The following is a 17,576-nucleotide window of genomic DNA, read 5'->3' on the forward strand; positions in this document are numbered from 1 at the left end:
AGAAATATGATCCTCAACGTAATCAATCCCAGTAGTTAACTCAATTTTTCGCTTCAGGCTCAGGCTTCTTGAAGGAGCATTTCTAGGTATAGTTTTTAGTAACATTGAAGGCTTAATTTTTATATAGACACAAGCTAGCCGACCTTTTAATGGTAGAGATTTTATTAAATAACTACGACGTTTTAAAAAGATTTATTTATGTGTTTAAGAGTACTTTTAGCAAGATGTATATGAAAAGTAGATCACAAAATTAATGCAATGACTGTGGTGTGTGTGTATATTGTAATATATCGCATGTTTATGTATACAAACAATGCCATGTGCTCTTGTTTGTAAACATTACCACATAGATTTACTATATACCACGTGGGAGTACTACGAGCAACAAACGACGGACCACTGGCGCCTCCTAACAAAGCACATAACAACAAAACAGCAGCAGCTCCACTGCCACCCTAGAAGCCTATAAATTTGACAGCAACCAGCGGGCCAGTACCAGTTCTTTGGCGTCCCTCCTAGTGCTTGCTTCAAAGCATTAGGAAAACCTAACACCAAAGCCTCTAGTCTGCTTCAAAACTCTTAGCTATTCCTTTCCTCCTGGTTTAGTCTGCTTTGGGGCCCTGTTAAGAATCCTATCACAGTTGCTTAGCCTGCTTTGGACTCTTTTTAACTCCTAACCCCCTCACTGCTTGCTTTGGAGCATTGAGGTTTCGTTCGCCACTCTTGCTTAGCCTGCTTCAGGACTCTGTGAAAATCCTGTCCTCAGCCACACAGTCAAAAACTATTTAATTTCAACCTAATAAATTATAAAAAGAACACTTCTAGAATATTTTCTATAAATACTGTTATATAGTAAATTTTTATAAAATAAACCGCCAGTAGGAGTCAATTCCTAACCTTATTTTATTACCTAGCTCTATCTACCAAGAAATTTTGCAATATATACATATACTGTATATTTAGGAGTATATTAAATTGAATTTCATGTGAATTTTAAAAGTTTCTCCATTTTTAAATTGACTGACGAAAGCAGCACACAGTATATTGAAATTATTCCAGCCATGAACTTCATTATAGACGCATAAAGATGTTAGTGAGTTGTTTTTTGAACGAATAAAATATTTCTTGAATATGGTTGAATGAATAACTTATGCAGTTTTTTTTTTACAGGATTTTGTACAACTAATGACATTGATCTATTTTTATCCCACATGAATAATGCACGATACGTCAGGGAATTGGATTTCGCAAGATTTGATTTTTACATTCGCTCTGGTTTGTACGAGGAAATGCGTAAACTTAAAGGAAACTCTATGCAAGGTGCCTCTAACGTGCGATATCGAAGAGCTATTTCAATATTTGCACCTTACAAAATAACCACCAAGGTAAGACATGATCTTTTAAGTTTAAAACTAATTTAATTTACTGAAAATTTAAATATTTAACTTGAATGATTGTTGAAATGTATAATTTAGCGCATCGATGCATATTAATGAAACACACATTAATGAAAACGGTAAGAGACAAACCAAGTGTCTTCCTTAGACAATTGGTACTGGAAACGAGTATTCGAAATATTAGGATTTGAAATGAATACGGTAGGTTAGTTTCAGAATGTGTATTGTTCAAGTAATGTACATTCATGTCTAAAATTATTGTCGCATGTCTATAAATATTTTGTTATAAGAACATAATTTGATAATGAATTTGCCCGATATTTCTTATAATGTTAGTATGTGTATAATTGGCAAGGACATATATGTGGCAAATTTCATGTCAATAGAGCAGTAAATAAGAAAATTAAACTTTTTTGTCCATTTAGCAACATTTTCTTTTACTCATTCTAATTCTCGTATTTATAATTATTTTTCTATGAAATTTACCACAAATGTGTATTTCCCGATTATACACATATTACCAGTATTAAAAGTACCCTGCATAATTATTATCAAATTATATTCTTACAAGAAGACAGTTATACATATGCGACAATCATTTTGGACATGAGTGTACATGTGTTATTACATATACAAGTTAGATCCTTATAAAGAGTACAATAGTTTGTTTCACTTAAAATTGTTTGTTCTAGTTGGATCATTTCACGTCAATTTAACCAGTATGAGAAAAGTTTCCAGCTCATAGTCTCAAATTTGGCTCAAATTTACCATGTCTGTAACGCCCATGTACAAAATATTAGGTTCCCCTGAGTATTAGTTCCAGAATTATAGCGTGCGAAAGAAGATGGCGCGACCCGAATTTGGAGGTCAATCTTCAGAGTCAACTTCACGGCTTAATAACTTCGAACTATTCCTCACAGTCCAGTGAAATTTTTACTACCTTGAAACATCCACTTAGGGAACACACTCAATGTATCAGAACACCAACAACATGTTTCTGGGGAAAAATAAAAGATATCAAAATGTGGTGACAAAAAATGTAAGTGTTACCTTAAAAGATACCTGTTGTAGGTGCCCGCCATGCCAAATATAATTCACTCAGGAAGGGGATAATGGTTTTTCTAGTAAACCTGATGTGGGCTAAACACACACACATCATGTCTACATTAGGGTGGAACGAAAATATCAGGTTTTCGAGTATCGAATTCTAATAGGGCTCAAAAGTTTGTATTTGCGTGTTAATCAATGGAAAAATAACGAAAATAATTTGGATCTTCAGTTCGCGCAAACGGCCTAAAGTTTGAAAAAAAAAATGATAAAAAACACGAAAATTTACCTTTACGCAAGAAATATACAGATTACTTTTTTTCATTTCTATAGCGTCTAAGTACTTTATTTTAGTTGTATGAGGTCATGTTTGTTAATAATTCGTTAATGTGAGTGATCTTATATAGTTTATTTTCATAATGATTTTGCAGCTCTTTACTCATTTCTCAACTTTTTTTCTCGAAATGGCCCAAAACTCACTACGAGGAGGTGGCTGCAATTCGAGTTCCACCCGCACCCTAACTTAACCATCCTATCAATTAAGATATGATAAATTATGTTGATTTAGTTAAGGACGTTGTCTTAAATTCAGATTCTTTTTATCAAATTTTGGCATTGTGAGTATTGAGAGCCAAGTTGCTTTAATGTAGCAGTCTCTGTTTTCTTGTCCGCACACTTTTCTTGCAGATTCTGTAACAAGTTTGACACAACTTTAACTTCCTGAGTATGACATGAAAAATTTAAGAAGTCAAACTCACGAGCAGATTTTTCATGCATAAGTGATAAGATAGTTTCTGTTGTTAAGCTTTCGAGCACTGGAGGAGGCGACAGCTTACAATTAATCCAATCTATCAGCTCACTGTAGTCCGTGGCATCAAACTTTACTGAAGGCGCTATAAAAGTTGGAACAGAGCCATTCAGACAGGACAGTGTGCTCCAGATGTGGCTAAAGAGATCTTGTACCTTTCAGTTACTTTCGATGACTAACATATGCAAACCGAGTCGTACGGTTGTGCATTTCTCAAACAAATCCTACAAACGAACTCAAAGTGCTAGTAAACTACATTATAAAGACATATGCTCCTGTCTGGTTCGACATAGACATAGATATCAGTCAGTGAAATATGGACCTAAACATATTTTGAAGGTAGTTCAAACAATTAGTCATTTGCCAAACAACATTAAAAGAATCATCGATCCTATGATTGAGAGAAACGCATCCTTCTGTCATCCAGAGAACATATTGTAGCCTGACAGTGGATGAGAGAGAATACGTACGAGAGTTGGGTTACAGAAGAGTGCTAGAGGCAAGAAATCAAGATCTGAAGGCTGAATCTGTTAGAACTTTTATGACACATTCAATAAATTTCGATGCCACGGACTACAGTGAGCTGATAGATTGGAGAAACTGTAAGCTGTCGCCCTGTCCAGTGCTCGAAAGCTTAACAACAGAAACTATCTTATCACTTATGCATGAAAAATCTGCTCACGAGTTTAACTTCTTAAATTTTCCATGCCATACTCAGGAAGTTGAAAGTTGTGTCAAACTTGTTACAGAGTCTGCAAGAAAAGTGTGCGGACAAGAAAACAGAGATCGTTACATTAGAGCAACTTTGCTCTCAAGATTCACAATGCCAAAATTTGATATAAAAATATCAGAATTTAAGACAACGTCCTTGACTAAATCAGCATAATTTTGCACACCTTAATTAATAGGATGTTGGGTAGAGTGTGGGTGGAACTCGATTTGCAGCCACCTTCGCATGGTGAGTTCTGGGTCATTTCGAGGAAGAAAAAAAAAAAATTGAGAAATGGGCGGAGACAAAATCATTATGAAAATGTGTAAAATCACTTACATTAATGAATTATTAACAAACATGACCTTACACAACTCAAATAAAGTACTTAGAGACACTATAGAAATTAAAAAAAAAAGTAATCTGTATATTCCTTGCGTAATTTTCTTTTTTTTTTTTTAATAAACTTTAGGCCGTTTGCGCGAACTGAAGATCCAGTGTGATAATTTCAGTTATTTTTCCATTGATTAGCACACAAATGGGCAACTTTCGAGCCTTATTAGAATTCTACACTCAAAAATCTGATTTTTTCGCAAAAAGGTCAATTTTGATGTTTTTTTTTTTTTTTTCTTTAATTTAGGTCGTCTGCACGAACTGAAGATCCAAAGTGTGAATTTTTTCGTTATTTTTCAATTAATTAACATGCAGATATGCAACTTTTGAACCCTATTAGAATTCGACACTCGAAAATTTTATTTTTTCGCCCCACCCTAGTCTACATCTTTCATACATACCGGTACTATGTTACATACGCAAGAAAATACAAAATATTGAAAAATCAACGGAAAAAAAGTGGATTTTCAAATTGTGGTATAACAAAAGGGACAAGTGATATCCAAGCCAAATTTTATACACTGCATAAGTAGATCATAGTGTAATATGTCTCAAAATTTCAACGTGTTATTGCAAAGGGATTGTGTACAACGAAAGTTGACAGATGTATTTGGTGACATGACTTGTTGCAGAACACAATTCCGGAAAAACATGTATTAAACTCTTCTGCCTCTTTATTCTACCCCCTTAATCAATTTGCCAATACTTCAGTGGTTGGTAAGCGAAAAGCACTAATCGCCGCCATTTTTTTTTTTTTTTTTTTTTCAAAACAAAAATTCCATTTTTCACGGGTTTAGTTAGGTGCGTACAGTTCATGTATATTCTTAGCGCCTATATTTCTGGTAGTAATTCTCAGCGCCGTGAATGCAAAATTTGGGTGGATTCAAAGCGTCTACAAGGAAAAACAAAGATACTTTTCTGTATCTGAAGTGAAAAAATGAGGGCCATTCAGGAAGTTTTTCAGCTCCTATTTTATATGTATTTCTCATAGAAAGTTTGTAGCGGCTTAATCTAGAATTTAAACATCTTGCTATTGATGGTGAATAATTTTAACCTTTTTAAAGCGTCTATATGATTTTCCTGCGATAGATTCTCAGCACCTATAATGGAGAGTTCAAAATCACATTGGGAGAAGAAATGAACAAACCCACCAGATCTTATTCAAGGATTCCCTCGTAGCTATATTGTTAGCGTAAGCGTCTTCGACATGGGAGACCCGAGGTCGATTCCCGATAGGAGCTTATGTAGGTTGGATCCCACGTCAAACTATAGGCTCACGTCCTGTATAACTTCTGTGCTGAAAGGAACGCTAAACTTCAAATCAACCAACCCTTTATCCAAGGGTGTTGTGTTCTTAAATACTTCTATATGCAATGAAAGCTCCGTTACTGGAGTGTTAATCATGTGGGGGGAAAATGAAAACATGTATATGAAGAATTGATCCTTGATAATGCGTGTAAATGGGTTTACTCCAGGATACAAGAGTTCCTAGTTGTTCTGATCAAATGCTGGAGAATGGCCGTAGTTTAACACTGATACAATGTTGTACCCTTTGTAAACATTAACTAACACTCGTCTGTTAAGTGTCCTAGAAATGCTAATCAGATGATTATATTCCTGGTATGATTTCGGAACCTATTCTGTTGCCTCTGACAACCAGACACTATACATCCCACATCAAAGTAGTTTCAACCTCAGATAATAAATATCAACTCTGCATCAGTTTTTTTTTTTTTTTTTTTTTTTTTTATGTATTGCATAAAAAAAATTATGACGAGTGGGATAGGCTCTTCATTTTATTAAAATTCTACAGAAAAGTATATAACTTGATTCATAAAATAGTGAAAACGAGAAAGTTAATAGGACAGTCTGTACCTTAATTAAAACGTAAAAATAAAATTTGGAGAATGAAGCGTTCTGTAAGTGTCTAAAATACCATGGAGTAGAAGGTAAGTCTTGTGGCATCATATTTGCAACTAATAAATACCTCTACTTCACACTGTTTGATCGTATCGTTCTCACAATGTATTTGTATGTAGTCTTATAAAATCCGATTCTTTGTACTTTTTTAAATCGCAAAATGTTACATTGATCAAAACTTCGTTTTACAACTTGCTTGATAATTATTTTCGTGCGAACTTGCATATACCTAATGCTATCGCTCCATAATCAGAAGATTTTCTGCTCGAAAGCTCGATGCTGGCTTTTCTGTTCGCAATTTCAGGGGTTTTCGTCTTGTTACCAAGTAGTGTTGTCAACGGCTCGGCTCACGGCTCAGTCACCACCGAACCGAGCCAAGAAGTGAGCCGAGCCAACAGCTCACCAAACCGAGCCGGCTCGAGCCCACGGCTCATTTGGGCCGAACCGAGCCGGCTCGAGCCGATGGCTTACGCGAGCCGAGCCGGTTGACATCACTGTTACCAAGGCTAATAGTTAAAAAATGTGATCTGGCTATCTTCCAAACATTTGTGATCATCTTTAGTTTTTAATGTATCATACTTATCTTTTCAAGACAGTGGTAATCGGTAGCTTTGAACTTATAACCTGCGTGAAAAAGAAAAATGGAAAAACTTCACCATAGTTTCCATAATATATCCTCTACAATATTTACAGATGGACAGTATTCGTAGCTATACTCGAATCAACATAAGATGTTCCGCTTCATATTACTAGCTTGTTTATTGTGCTTGTTATTCTTATGTTCTTAATGTTATTTGCTTATTATTTTCGTATTTTAATTAAGGCAATATGGAACACGATCCGTATCAATAGAGATCGAAATTAAATAAAAAATCTAAACATCGAAATAAAAATATACTGAAAAATTTGAATTTTCGACAATACTTCGTGTGGAATATTACGGTATAAAATTAACATATTTTGGACCTTTAGTACACTGGAAAGGATTCCTTGTTGAAGAAAATCGCAGTAAATCATGGAAATAAAGAAATTTGTACATGTCAGTATAGGAATCTATTAAAAGTAAAGGTTGTACTTTAGCAGTGAATCAGTTTTAGTGTTGAAGGCGAAGAATATGGGTACCAACATGTTCGAATAAATAGTAAAACCTTTCTCGTTTATGGGAATTGGAACCATTGTGCAGCGGTATATTGTTTCGTGTTATTCTGCCTTCCTCCTGCACGTATTACAGTACTTCTACCCTCGTTCTGTACGTATTCCAGTACTTCTACCTTCCTCCTGTACCAATTACAGTACTTCTGTCCTCCTCCTGTACGTAATACAGTACTTCTATCCACCTGTACGTATTACAGTACTTCTATCCTCCTCCTGTACGTATTACAGTACTTCTATCCTCCTCCTGTACGTATTCCAGTACTTTTATTCTTCTGTATGTATTACAGTACTTTTCTTCTTCTGTACGTATTACAGTACTTCTATTCACCTCCTGTAGGTATTACAATACTTCTATCCACTTCCTGTACGTATTATAGTACTTCTATCCACCTGTAGGTAGTATAGTACTTCTATCCTCCTGTATGTATTACAGTACTTCTATCCTCCTCCTGTACGTATTCCAGTACTTCTATTCTTCTTCTGTACGTATTACAGTGCTTCTATTCTTCTGTACGTATTACAGTACTTCTATTCACCTCCTGTACGTATTACAGTACTTCTATTCACCTCCTGTACGTATTACAATACTTCTGTCCACTTCCTGTACGTATTATAGTACTTCTATCCACCTCCTGTACGTAGTATGGTACTTCTATCCTCCTGTACGTAGTACAGTACTTCTATCCTCCTCCTGTACGTAGTACAGTACTTCTATCCTCCTCCTGTACGTATTACAATACTAAGTGCAGTAATTTAAATAACCGTATATTTGTTTACTTTTCAGCTTATTTACTGGGACGAAAAGGCTATATATTTGGAACAGAAATTTATTACATTGAGGGATGACTTTATTCGTGCCATTATTCTTAGCAGACAGAACCTTATTAATTTAAATGGGAACGAGTTAATGGAAACACTAGTAGCGGATGTAAAGAAACCAGAAGTTCCAGAGGAGCTACAAAAGTGGATTGAAAGTAATGAAATATCAAGTGTTAAACTTCGCAAGAAGGCTGATTAATTTAGTGAAGTAAGTTCCTTTTGCATATTTTAGTAATTGGTTATATTCGAATTGTCATAAGGGCAATGAGGTAAAGACTATATGAAAAAAAAGAAAAAAAAGGATCGATTGGGAAGGGCTATTCGGCTTCATATAAGGTAGTCCGACAGTTTACACTTGTCTTCAAAGGCAGATATATCAAAAAGTTTTATTTTTTTAAGCTGCTCACAGAAAATATAAATAACACTTCAAAGAATCAAGACAGATTTATGATAATGATAATGTCAGGAAGACTGAAAAAAAAAAAGTCTTTAGACATTTTTCGAAGAAGGTTTGAGGAGTGCTGAAAGGTGAAAAAACTTTAAGCTTTGAAAGAAAATAAATTAGAAAATGCTACAGATAAAAATAAGTTAGGTTTGTAGATTGTAGATAATCAGAGATGCATGCGAAATTATGATGTGCTAATTTATGTTCATAAGTGTATTCAGAATGCAATAAAGGTAACCAAGAAAGTTGTGTCGCTTTTTGTGGAGATCAGTGTACCATTAGCCCTAACAGCGTGAGTTGAATGCGAATGGAGATAAGGTGAAAGTCAGTTGTTGGTATGAGTATATCCAACATACTACCTGGTTGTTCAGTTCAGTTACACCGTGAACTTGTGTACGGACAAAGTGAACTGAGACCTCCACAGAGCGTCATAAGGGTATGTATGCTATACAGTGTTGCCACAGTCCTATCTCTGGAATGGGCTGAAAAATAGTACCAAATTGAAACAAATAGGGCTGAATTCATTATTTTATACCAGTGACCCTATACAGGGGCGCATCCAGGACCGACTTCTGGGGGGGGGGGGGACGGTGGGTTGTCATACTGCTACTTTTAAGGGCTCCAAACTTTGGGATGGGTTTTATTTTTATATATAAAATAAAATTTTCTCTTCTGGGGGGGACGATCGCCCCGATCCCCCCTGGATCCGCCCCTGACCCTATAACACGAAACTAAAGAGGTTAAGTTCTAGAACACTCCCACCCCTCTCTTCCAAGAGAGCAAATGAAAAAAAGTGCTCTTTTTAAAAATTATTTTTTAAAAACATCTAAATAGGAGGAACCCGTACAACCTTGGAAGTAGATGAAACTTTTCTCGCACGTAGGAAGTATAACAGAGGCCGCAAATTAAAAGGGAAAACAGTTATCATCTTCGGTATGTATTGTAACGAAACCAAACGCTCCTCTATTTCAAAGTGACCGATAAAAAATATGAAACTAGAAACAAATCAATCATCTCCGAGCTTGTGTGTAAACAGTACGTTATAATAAAATATTAAAATATAAATTACACTGGTTGGCAAAATGAAACTTTTTTTCGCTCCCACGATCGAAAATAGGTGATTCCTATAGGTTTCGAGCTCGTGAGTTTGAATCCATAACCCGTTTTTCTCCAGGACATACAGTTTTCAGGGAGGAGGGGGGTTTCAACATCCGCCCAAAGATGCTGTTCTTTACCCATAATAATTTACACGTTATAATTTAAATATCAATATAAATTATGGAGATAAAATTGCATAAAGAGTTAAACACTTACGTGTCACTTGGTTTTCCTACTCCTCTTGTAATTACTACAGGGTGTCTCAGAATTATGCACTCCAAACCCGGAAAACACATATTAAATACGAAAAATACGATTTTTCTGTTAATTATGGAAGCAGCACCCCGCCAAAAAGAAAAAAAACTTACGTGCTAGAACTTTCTCGATGACATATTCGTAATCAGCTTCTCGAAATTATCCGGTACACCCTTTCACCCTCGTAAAAATTCAGAATTATGCACTCCAAACACGGAAAACACATATTAAATACGAGAAATACGATTTTTCTGTCAATTATGGAAGCAGCACCCCGCCAAAAAGAAAAAACTTACGTGCTGGAACTTTCTCGATGAGATATTCGTAATCAGCTTCTCGAAATCTATCCGGTACACCCTTTCACCCTCGTGGGAGGATTTTCATGCCGACCACTATTATTGCACCTTATTCTCGCTTATTTCAAGACCAAAGAAGGATAATAGACTGTAAGAAGAATATAAGGTAAGTAAACTGACATTTGTAAAAAATGTAAAACCGGTCCAGAGTCCTAGAAGCTTCCCTGAAAGACATCAAAAGAGAGATGTAGGGAAAGTCTTACTGACATTTTTGAAAATGTGACAAGTATTTGTTAAATGGTACTGAACTGGGTAGAATTGTACCAACTTTTTCACAAAAGGGGCTGAAAATGCCAGCGTGGTACCAACGGGCCGACGAATGACAAAAAGGGCTGAATTTGGTACAATTGTACCAAGTGTGGCAACAGTGATGCTATACGAGTTCAAACTGGGGTCAAAAGCCGCTGCAGCGGGGCGGAAGATACGCCAGGCCCTTGGGGAGGGTGTCATTTCTATGCGGACAGTGCAGCGGTGTTTTAACAAGTTTAAGGACGATGACGAAACACTCAAAGACGCACATATGTACAAATGTGACGGAAAACCAACACACGTACAAATTATCTTCAGGCAGCAATTGAGGCGAACAGTGGCCAGACATGTGAGGAACTGGGACTACAATTCAGTGTGAGTGGAGAAACCATTCACAGCGCCTCCATCAACTTGGGAAACACCACAAATTGGGTCAATGTGTTCCACATGATTTGGTTCCGGGCCAGAAAGCAACGCGAGCAGATACCTGAGGAAGGAGGACTGTCTCGTCTGAGGAAGGAGCCATTTCTGGAAAGGGTGTTAACATGTGATGAGAAGTGGGTCTTGTACGAAGCTCCACGGCCCCTTGGTTAGCATCTAATGAACAGCCAATCCCAAAACAGCCGAAACCAATATCTCCACCAGAAGAAGGTTTTCCTGTGTGTCTGGTGCACTGCTCGCGGCATTGTGCATTGGGAACTGCTACCAGCTGGTCAGAGCATCATGCAACTGTGTACTGTCAGCAGTTGAGCCGTGTTCAAGAAAAACTCAAAACTTTGGAGCCAGCACTTCTAAATCGCAAAGGGTACTCCTGTTATAGGACAACGCTAAGCCGCAAGTTGCTAGGATGATCCGGGACATCATTCTGCGCCTTAGATGGGAAACATTATTGCATCCGCCACATTGCCCGGACATTGCACCGTCCGATTATCACCTGTTTCATTCCTTGGATAATCACCTTAGAGGACACCAGTTCAAATCCCTAGTAGAGGTGCAAAATGCGCTTGATACCTTCTTCGCTTCGCGGCCCACCAAGTTCTAGCGCGGTGGAATCCATGGTCTCCCATAATTGGCAGAAGGTTGTTAATGATCAAGGGAACTATTTTTGATCTTCCAGGTACGTCTTCGATGACATATCGATGTTCGAAGGTAGTGGATGAAAAAGCGACAGAACTTTCTTAGTTACCTTTATATTAAAAGCGTTAGTGTGCATAATTATTGTTTGCATTTGTATTTTATAGTATTCCAAATACAGGAAGTTTGACGTATAATAAGTATTTTCAGTAAGAAAGTAAGCTTAATACTGTACTTTAAAAGTGAAAAAAAGAGTGTTGGACGACTATGGGAATGGGGTAGGTTGATTATGATTTTTTTCCTGAACCTAACTATAAATGATGGTGTTTAAGATGTTGTGGAGCAGGGAAATTTTACTTATTCAATCATGAGAATTCAGGAGAACGATTACCAGAGTTTGAGTGTGAATCTTCGATAACTCAGATATATTAGTTTCTGTTGGAATGGAGGTTGGGAGTATTAAAAAAGAAAGTTGGGAGTACGACTGAATTGTTTGCTGATAAAGTGGGTTTAGAGAGTGCTGACGAGAGGATCTTGATTTGGTTGTTGAGGAACGATGTGGAATAGATACAGTAGGGAACATTTGATGAGTTGAGGGTGTAAGTTGTAGAAATGTAAGCAAGGTGCGAAATACCGGGAGATTTTCATTCTCAATCAAATGTTGACCCATCCTAAAGAAACTAACTGAAGCACCCCTGCTGCAGATGTTTGACCTCCTCCTCCCCAAACCACGAAACTGTATTAAATTTCTTAATATTATATATATATATATATTTGGTCTAGGAATTAATTCGTGCGGGTGGACAAGAGATGGCGCAACGAACGGAGCGTCCCACAGTTCCGTGTATCCACACATGTGTTGCAAACCCCTGTCATCGCGTATCGTTCGTAGTATAGGGCAGTGGATTAAAGCGTCAACAACACCAGTTTGTAGTTAAGTGAACATGGCGCAATTTGTGCCTGATAAAGTGTTTATGCGGGGTGTCCTGCTGCATTACTTTAACATGCAGAAAAGTGCGACTGAAAGTCATCGTATTTTGGTGGAAGTGTATGGTGACCATGCTCTAGCTGAGCGAACGTGTCAGAAGTGGTTTGCACGGTTTAGAAGTGGTGATTTCGGCTTGGCAGACCAAGAGCGAGCTGGACAGCCAAAAAAATTTCAAGACGAAGAATTGACAGCATTGCTCGAGCAGGATTCGTGTCAAACGCAGGAACAACTTGCAGCAGCATTAGGCGTTGATCAAACAACAGTCTCCAAACGCTTGAAAGCCATGGGAATGATTCAAAAGATGTCACATTGGGTTCCACATGAATTGAAAGACAGAGACGTTGAAAGACGAAAAACCATTTGCGAATTGCTGCTTCAACGACAGAGCAGAAAGGGGTTTCTGCATCGAATTATTACGGGTGATGAGAAGTGGATCCATTACGAGAACCCTAAACGAAAAAAGGCCTGGGTGAAACCAGGTGAACCAGGTCCATCACAACCAAAACGAGATATTCACTGTGCAAAGGTTATGCTGTGCATATGGTGGGATATGAAAGGTGTGTTGTACTATGAGCTCCTGCAACCGGGTGAAACTATGAATGGAGAACGTTATCGACGACAATTAATGCGTTTGAAGCAAGCTATGGCCAGAACACGACCAGAATGGGAGAACAGACATGATAAACTTATTGTTCAACATGATAACGCTCGCCCACATGTCGCAAAACCGGTCAAAACCTATTTAGAAAATGTCGAATGGGAAGTTTTACCCCCACCCGCCGTATTCACAAGACGTTGCTCCTTCGGACTACTACTTGTTCGATTGCATGAACAACGATTTGATTGGACAGCGGTTTACTTCTTCAGAATATATCGAAACATGGGTCTCTGACTGGATCGCTTCCAAGGATGAGGACTTCTTTCGCCACGGAATCCGTACATTGCCTGACAGATGGGCGAAAGTGGTGGCTAGCGATGGACAATATTTTTCTTAAGGTATTTATGTATTTTGTGTTTGTACTACAGCTTCAATGTGTGCGTACCAACCGCACGAATTAATTCCTAGACCAATATATATATATATATATATATATATATATATATATATATATATATATATATATATATATATATATATATATATATATATATATAATATATGAAACGTAATATAGCAACTAGGGAAATGAGCCCCTGTAAAAAATTTTCTTCGGGTGCCCATGATTACATCCCACGGTTATGCACTGTAGGCTAAAGGAAAACTGATCATGAATGAAATTGAATGTCTATGAAAGAATTAGTGGAATGAAAATATAGGAGGAAACGAGAGACCTCCGCAAAAACGTACGTACATAATGGGGTTTACCACACATTCATGACCTGAAATCAAACCGAGGACTCTGCATGATAATTCAGCGCCCCATCACTGAGCTTTCGTACCCCTAAAACCATATATGCAGTAGATGGTCTGGGTGAGTCCATGTTCCATGTCCTTTTTTTTTTTTTCCTCTTAAAATAACTATTAGCTTAATACTTTTCCTTGTTCCATATATGCATTTTTTTTTAATCAGATCTGCGACATTTGGATATCGGTAATTGTTTTAATAAAGCAATGAATTCAAAGAGCTAATAAACTCAGAGGAAAAGAAATCGTCGACTTTATGTGAGATATGTTACATGTGTCATAAAATATTTATTGACCTCATTCTGTCAACAACCAAGTGACTGAACAGTTTGCTTCGCCGAATTTTCTTGTATCCAGAAATGTTTGGTCTATGAACTTGCTTCTGGTTTACTTCCCATGATTCTTATTTTCTAATCAGTTCTCAGCCTCAGACCAACAAATAACGAAGTGCTTCAACGTCCAATCCACCATCTAGGTGAGCAACGTTGTATCTGTCTTACATCTGATTGGGTACGTGTTAGTGTAACTTCGCCAAGCCCTGTAGAATAGTCCTGTAACTCAAATTCCTTTAAGATGAAATAGTGTGTTCGGGAAAATGTATACTGTGCAGGATGATTTTACTCCGATGTCCACTTACCAACTACATCGGAGTTTCTAGTATGGTTCGAGTTCATGCAAATACTGGTTTTGTTCTCTCTAATCGTGATGTTTCATAAGAACATATGTATAGCAGAAGAATCATTTCAAATCCAATTATAACTCTTAGGGACCGCGGCGGCTCAGTAGTAGAGCGTTCACCTCTGGTGCGATCTCAACTCGCGCCAAGTGAACTTCGTGGTGGACAAACACCGTGTGCGTGGGTTTTCTCGGGGTTCTTCTGTTTCCTCCCACTTTCTTCATCATTTTATTCATTTCTTATCACCGTCCCCTTTAGCCTAGCTGGCATAACCGTGGGACGTAATTTTTTTTTTCAATTATAACTCCATATGACGCATTGAAGTGACGTAAACTTGAGACATTCAGGAAGTGGATTAAATAAAAGAATATATAAAACTTATACTGTATTTTTAAGTATAATTTAGCTGTATAGATCAAATAATTGAATGGGCTTTTACGTGATTTTGTTTCTTCTCTCGGCAGGTATTAATGGTGCTGGTTCGCTGAATTGAAGATATTTCTATACGAGTTTTTTATTATTATTTATTTTTATTTGTGAAGTATGTTTGTGCCTGGTATTCAACTTCGGGTAAACAAACCTATTGTCTTCGTATAGATGAAACAACATAGACCTAGATGGATTTCCAGCTTGAAGTTACAAATCTAAGTAATGTCTTTTGACGAGAACAAGGTAGTGACAGCTCTATATCAGGCAGTACTATATCAGATATTCGTATAGGAAAAAGTACTGTTAAAACTATTGGTTAAAGAAAAAAATCTTTTCTTTTCCTATTAAACAAACATGACAGGGTTCTCTTATTAATTCTCTGCTTAAAGTCTGAAGATGACTTTTCAATATTCTGACGATACGTTAAAAAGTAACTTTTAAATTATTTTATTGTATACAATATTTTGTTTTTGATTTCGTGCATACAAAGTGTGTGGAAAGTAAATGCTGTTAAATTCGATTTAAAAAGACAAATCCATCTTATCGTAACATCTTTTATAACTTGCAATAAGACATACTATTTCAAGGCTTTTCTCACTCCCTTTCTCGGTGTCTTTTTCTAGTGCGCGGATAAACTTTTGAAGTGATGAAGAGATTTTTCACTTTGAAAAATCTTGTAACTCGAATAAAATATTCTTTTTCAAGTGAAAACGAACCGAAGTTAAAAATTGTAAATAAACTTTACTCTGTTAACTTAAGGTTATAGGATGAGCTTAAGTTTTTTTAATAATTAAAGTGCATGGTGTGTATACAACTTAAATTATCTTTATTTGTAAACGTTTAATAAAAATTAATGGTCAGGTCAAAATCAAGGGTTCTTCTGAAAAAAAAAAAAAAAAAAGTGCAGTTCTTTCACCTCAGAAATTGAAACCTTTATTTGCGAGCATTACAGATCCCTGATCAATTTACTTAAGTCGAAAACTCATAAATCACCACTTCGAGCACAGTTCCGACCGACACCTGCACTATTAGGAACGCCTGACTTCCGGTTGACGTGGAAAGTTCAAATTTGGCATGATTGTAGCTTTTCGGAACTAACCTACAGGAAAATTGCCAGAAGTGAATAATTTTTAGGGGGTCTAGAGGAGGGGGGGGGGGAGATGAAGAAATTCCTTATATTATTTAAATGTACCTTTTTTGGCCCTATTATCTCATATTTTAGGTACTTGGAATAAAAACTTGAAATTCGGTATGCTTGTATGTTTTCGTCAGCGTTACCTAAGTAAATTCTAAAAAACAAAAATTTCCAAATGTAGAGTGGTTTTATGGGGAACTGAAAAATCTTTCCCATGTTATTTATATGGGACATCTTCTACACCCCACTTGGGCAGTTCCGGCAGGATTAGAATGATGACATTTTTGGCATAATTGTAGCGTTCCGGAACAAACCTATAGAAAAATTGCCAAAAGTGAATGTGTTTAGTTTTTAAGGGGTCTAAAGGGTGGATGAAGAAATTCCGATGTTATTTAAAATGGGCGTTTTCTTGGGATACAAATCTTATCTTTTAGATAGTTGAAATACGAAAAGAAACTTAATATTCGATAGAATTGTGGGTTTAAGAGGTGCGAAGCTGTTGGCCAAGAAACGCGGGAGTCTGGGGACAGAGCTTCCAGCTAGTCGGTCTAGTATATATATATATATATATAAACTTCCATGTCTTAGAACATCACTTATTCCATAGACAGTTATTTTTCCTTTTCTGAGAAAAATCACTGAGGTATCTTTGACGCCCCCCCCCCTCCCCCAATCCTGCTCTCACTTCAGCAGGATTACGTACTGCTTTGTGTATGTTATCGACAAAGTCGCACCTATTGGCATTAGTTTTTATACATACTACAAATTCCTGAAAAGACTATCCTATTTCATCTTTTAATTACTGAAATTTGAATCCTTCCGCCATTACATTCGCTGTTGGACTATATTGTTGTTTCAATAACTCTACCAAGTCCGCGTACTTGCTGCCTGCCACTCTCTCCGGTTCTGTTTTTTGTATTAGACGATCATAGGCACTCCCCATCGTAGATATTAATATTGGATCCTTTTCTTGTCTGAAACGTCGTTGAGCACGTTTTATTAATTATGCTTTTTTAAACAACTCGCGAACTGTTGTGGGTTGCGGTTGTTCAGTGGCAGAGCGTTCACATCTGATATGTAGAGAGTCTCTGGTTCGATTCCAGCTCACGCCAAGTGAACGTTGTGGTGGATAAACACAGTGTGCGTGGTTATTCTCGGTGTTCTCCCGTTTCCTCCCTCTTTCTTCGTTCCACCATTTCATTCTGTTTTCATCATCAC

General features: G+C 37.1%; 1 protein-coding gene across 2 annotated transcripts in view; it reads left to right on the top strand.

The window, feature by feature from the left end:
• LOC145681150 (protein THEM6-like) overlaps nt 1-16,622 on the top strand; it is a 35,982-nt gene extending 19,360 nt beyond the window's left edge. For both annotated transcript variants that reach the window (XM_081752593.1, XM_081752594.1), the window contains exons 2-4: nt 1,171-1,385; nt 8,214-8,456; nt 15,259-16,622. In XM_081752593.1, coding sequence (XP_081608719.1) covers nt 1,171-1,385; nt 8,214-8,447 — 449 coding nt within the window. In that variant the 3' untranslated portion in view covers nt 8,448-8,456; nt 15,259-16,622. The remainder of the gene's footprint in view (nt 1-1,170; nt 1,386-8,213; nt 8,457-15,258) is intronic.
• Nucleotides 16,623-17,576: the final 954 nt, after the last annotated feature.

This window comes from Thermobia domestica, chromosome 3 (assembly GCF_964235325.1).
Source record: "Thermobia domestica chromosome 3, izTheDome1.hap1.1, whole genome shotgun sequence".
Classification (NCBI taxonomy): Eukaryota; Metazoa; Arthropoda; class Insecta; order Zygentoma; family Lepismatidae; genus Thermobia; species Thermobia domestica.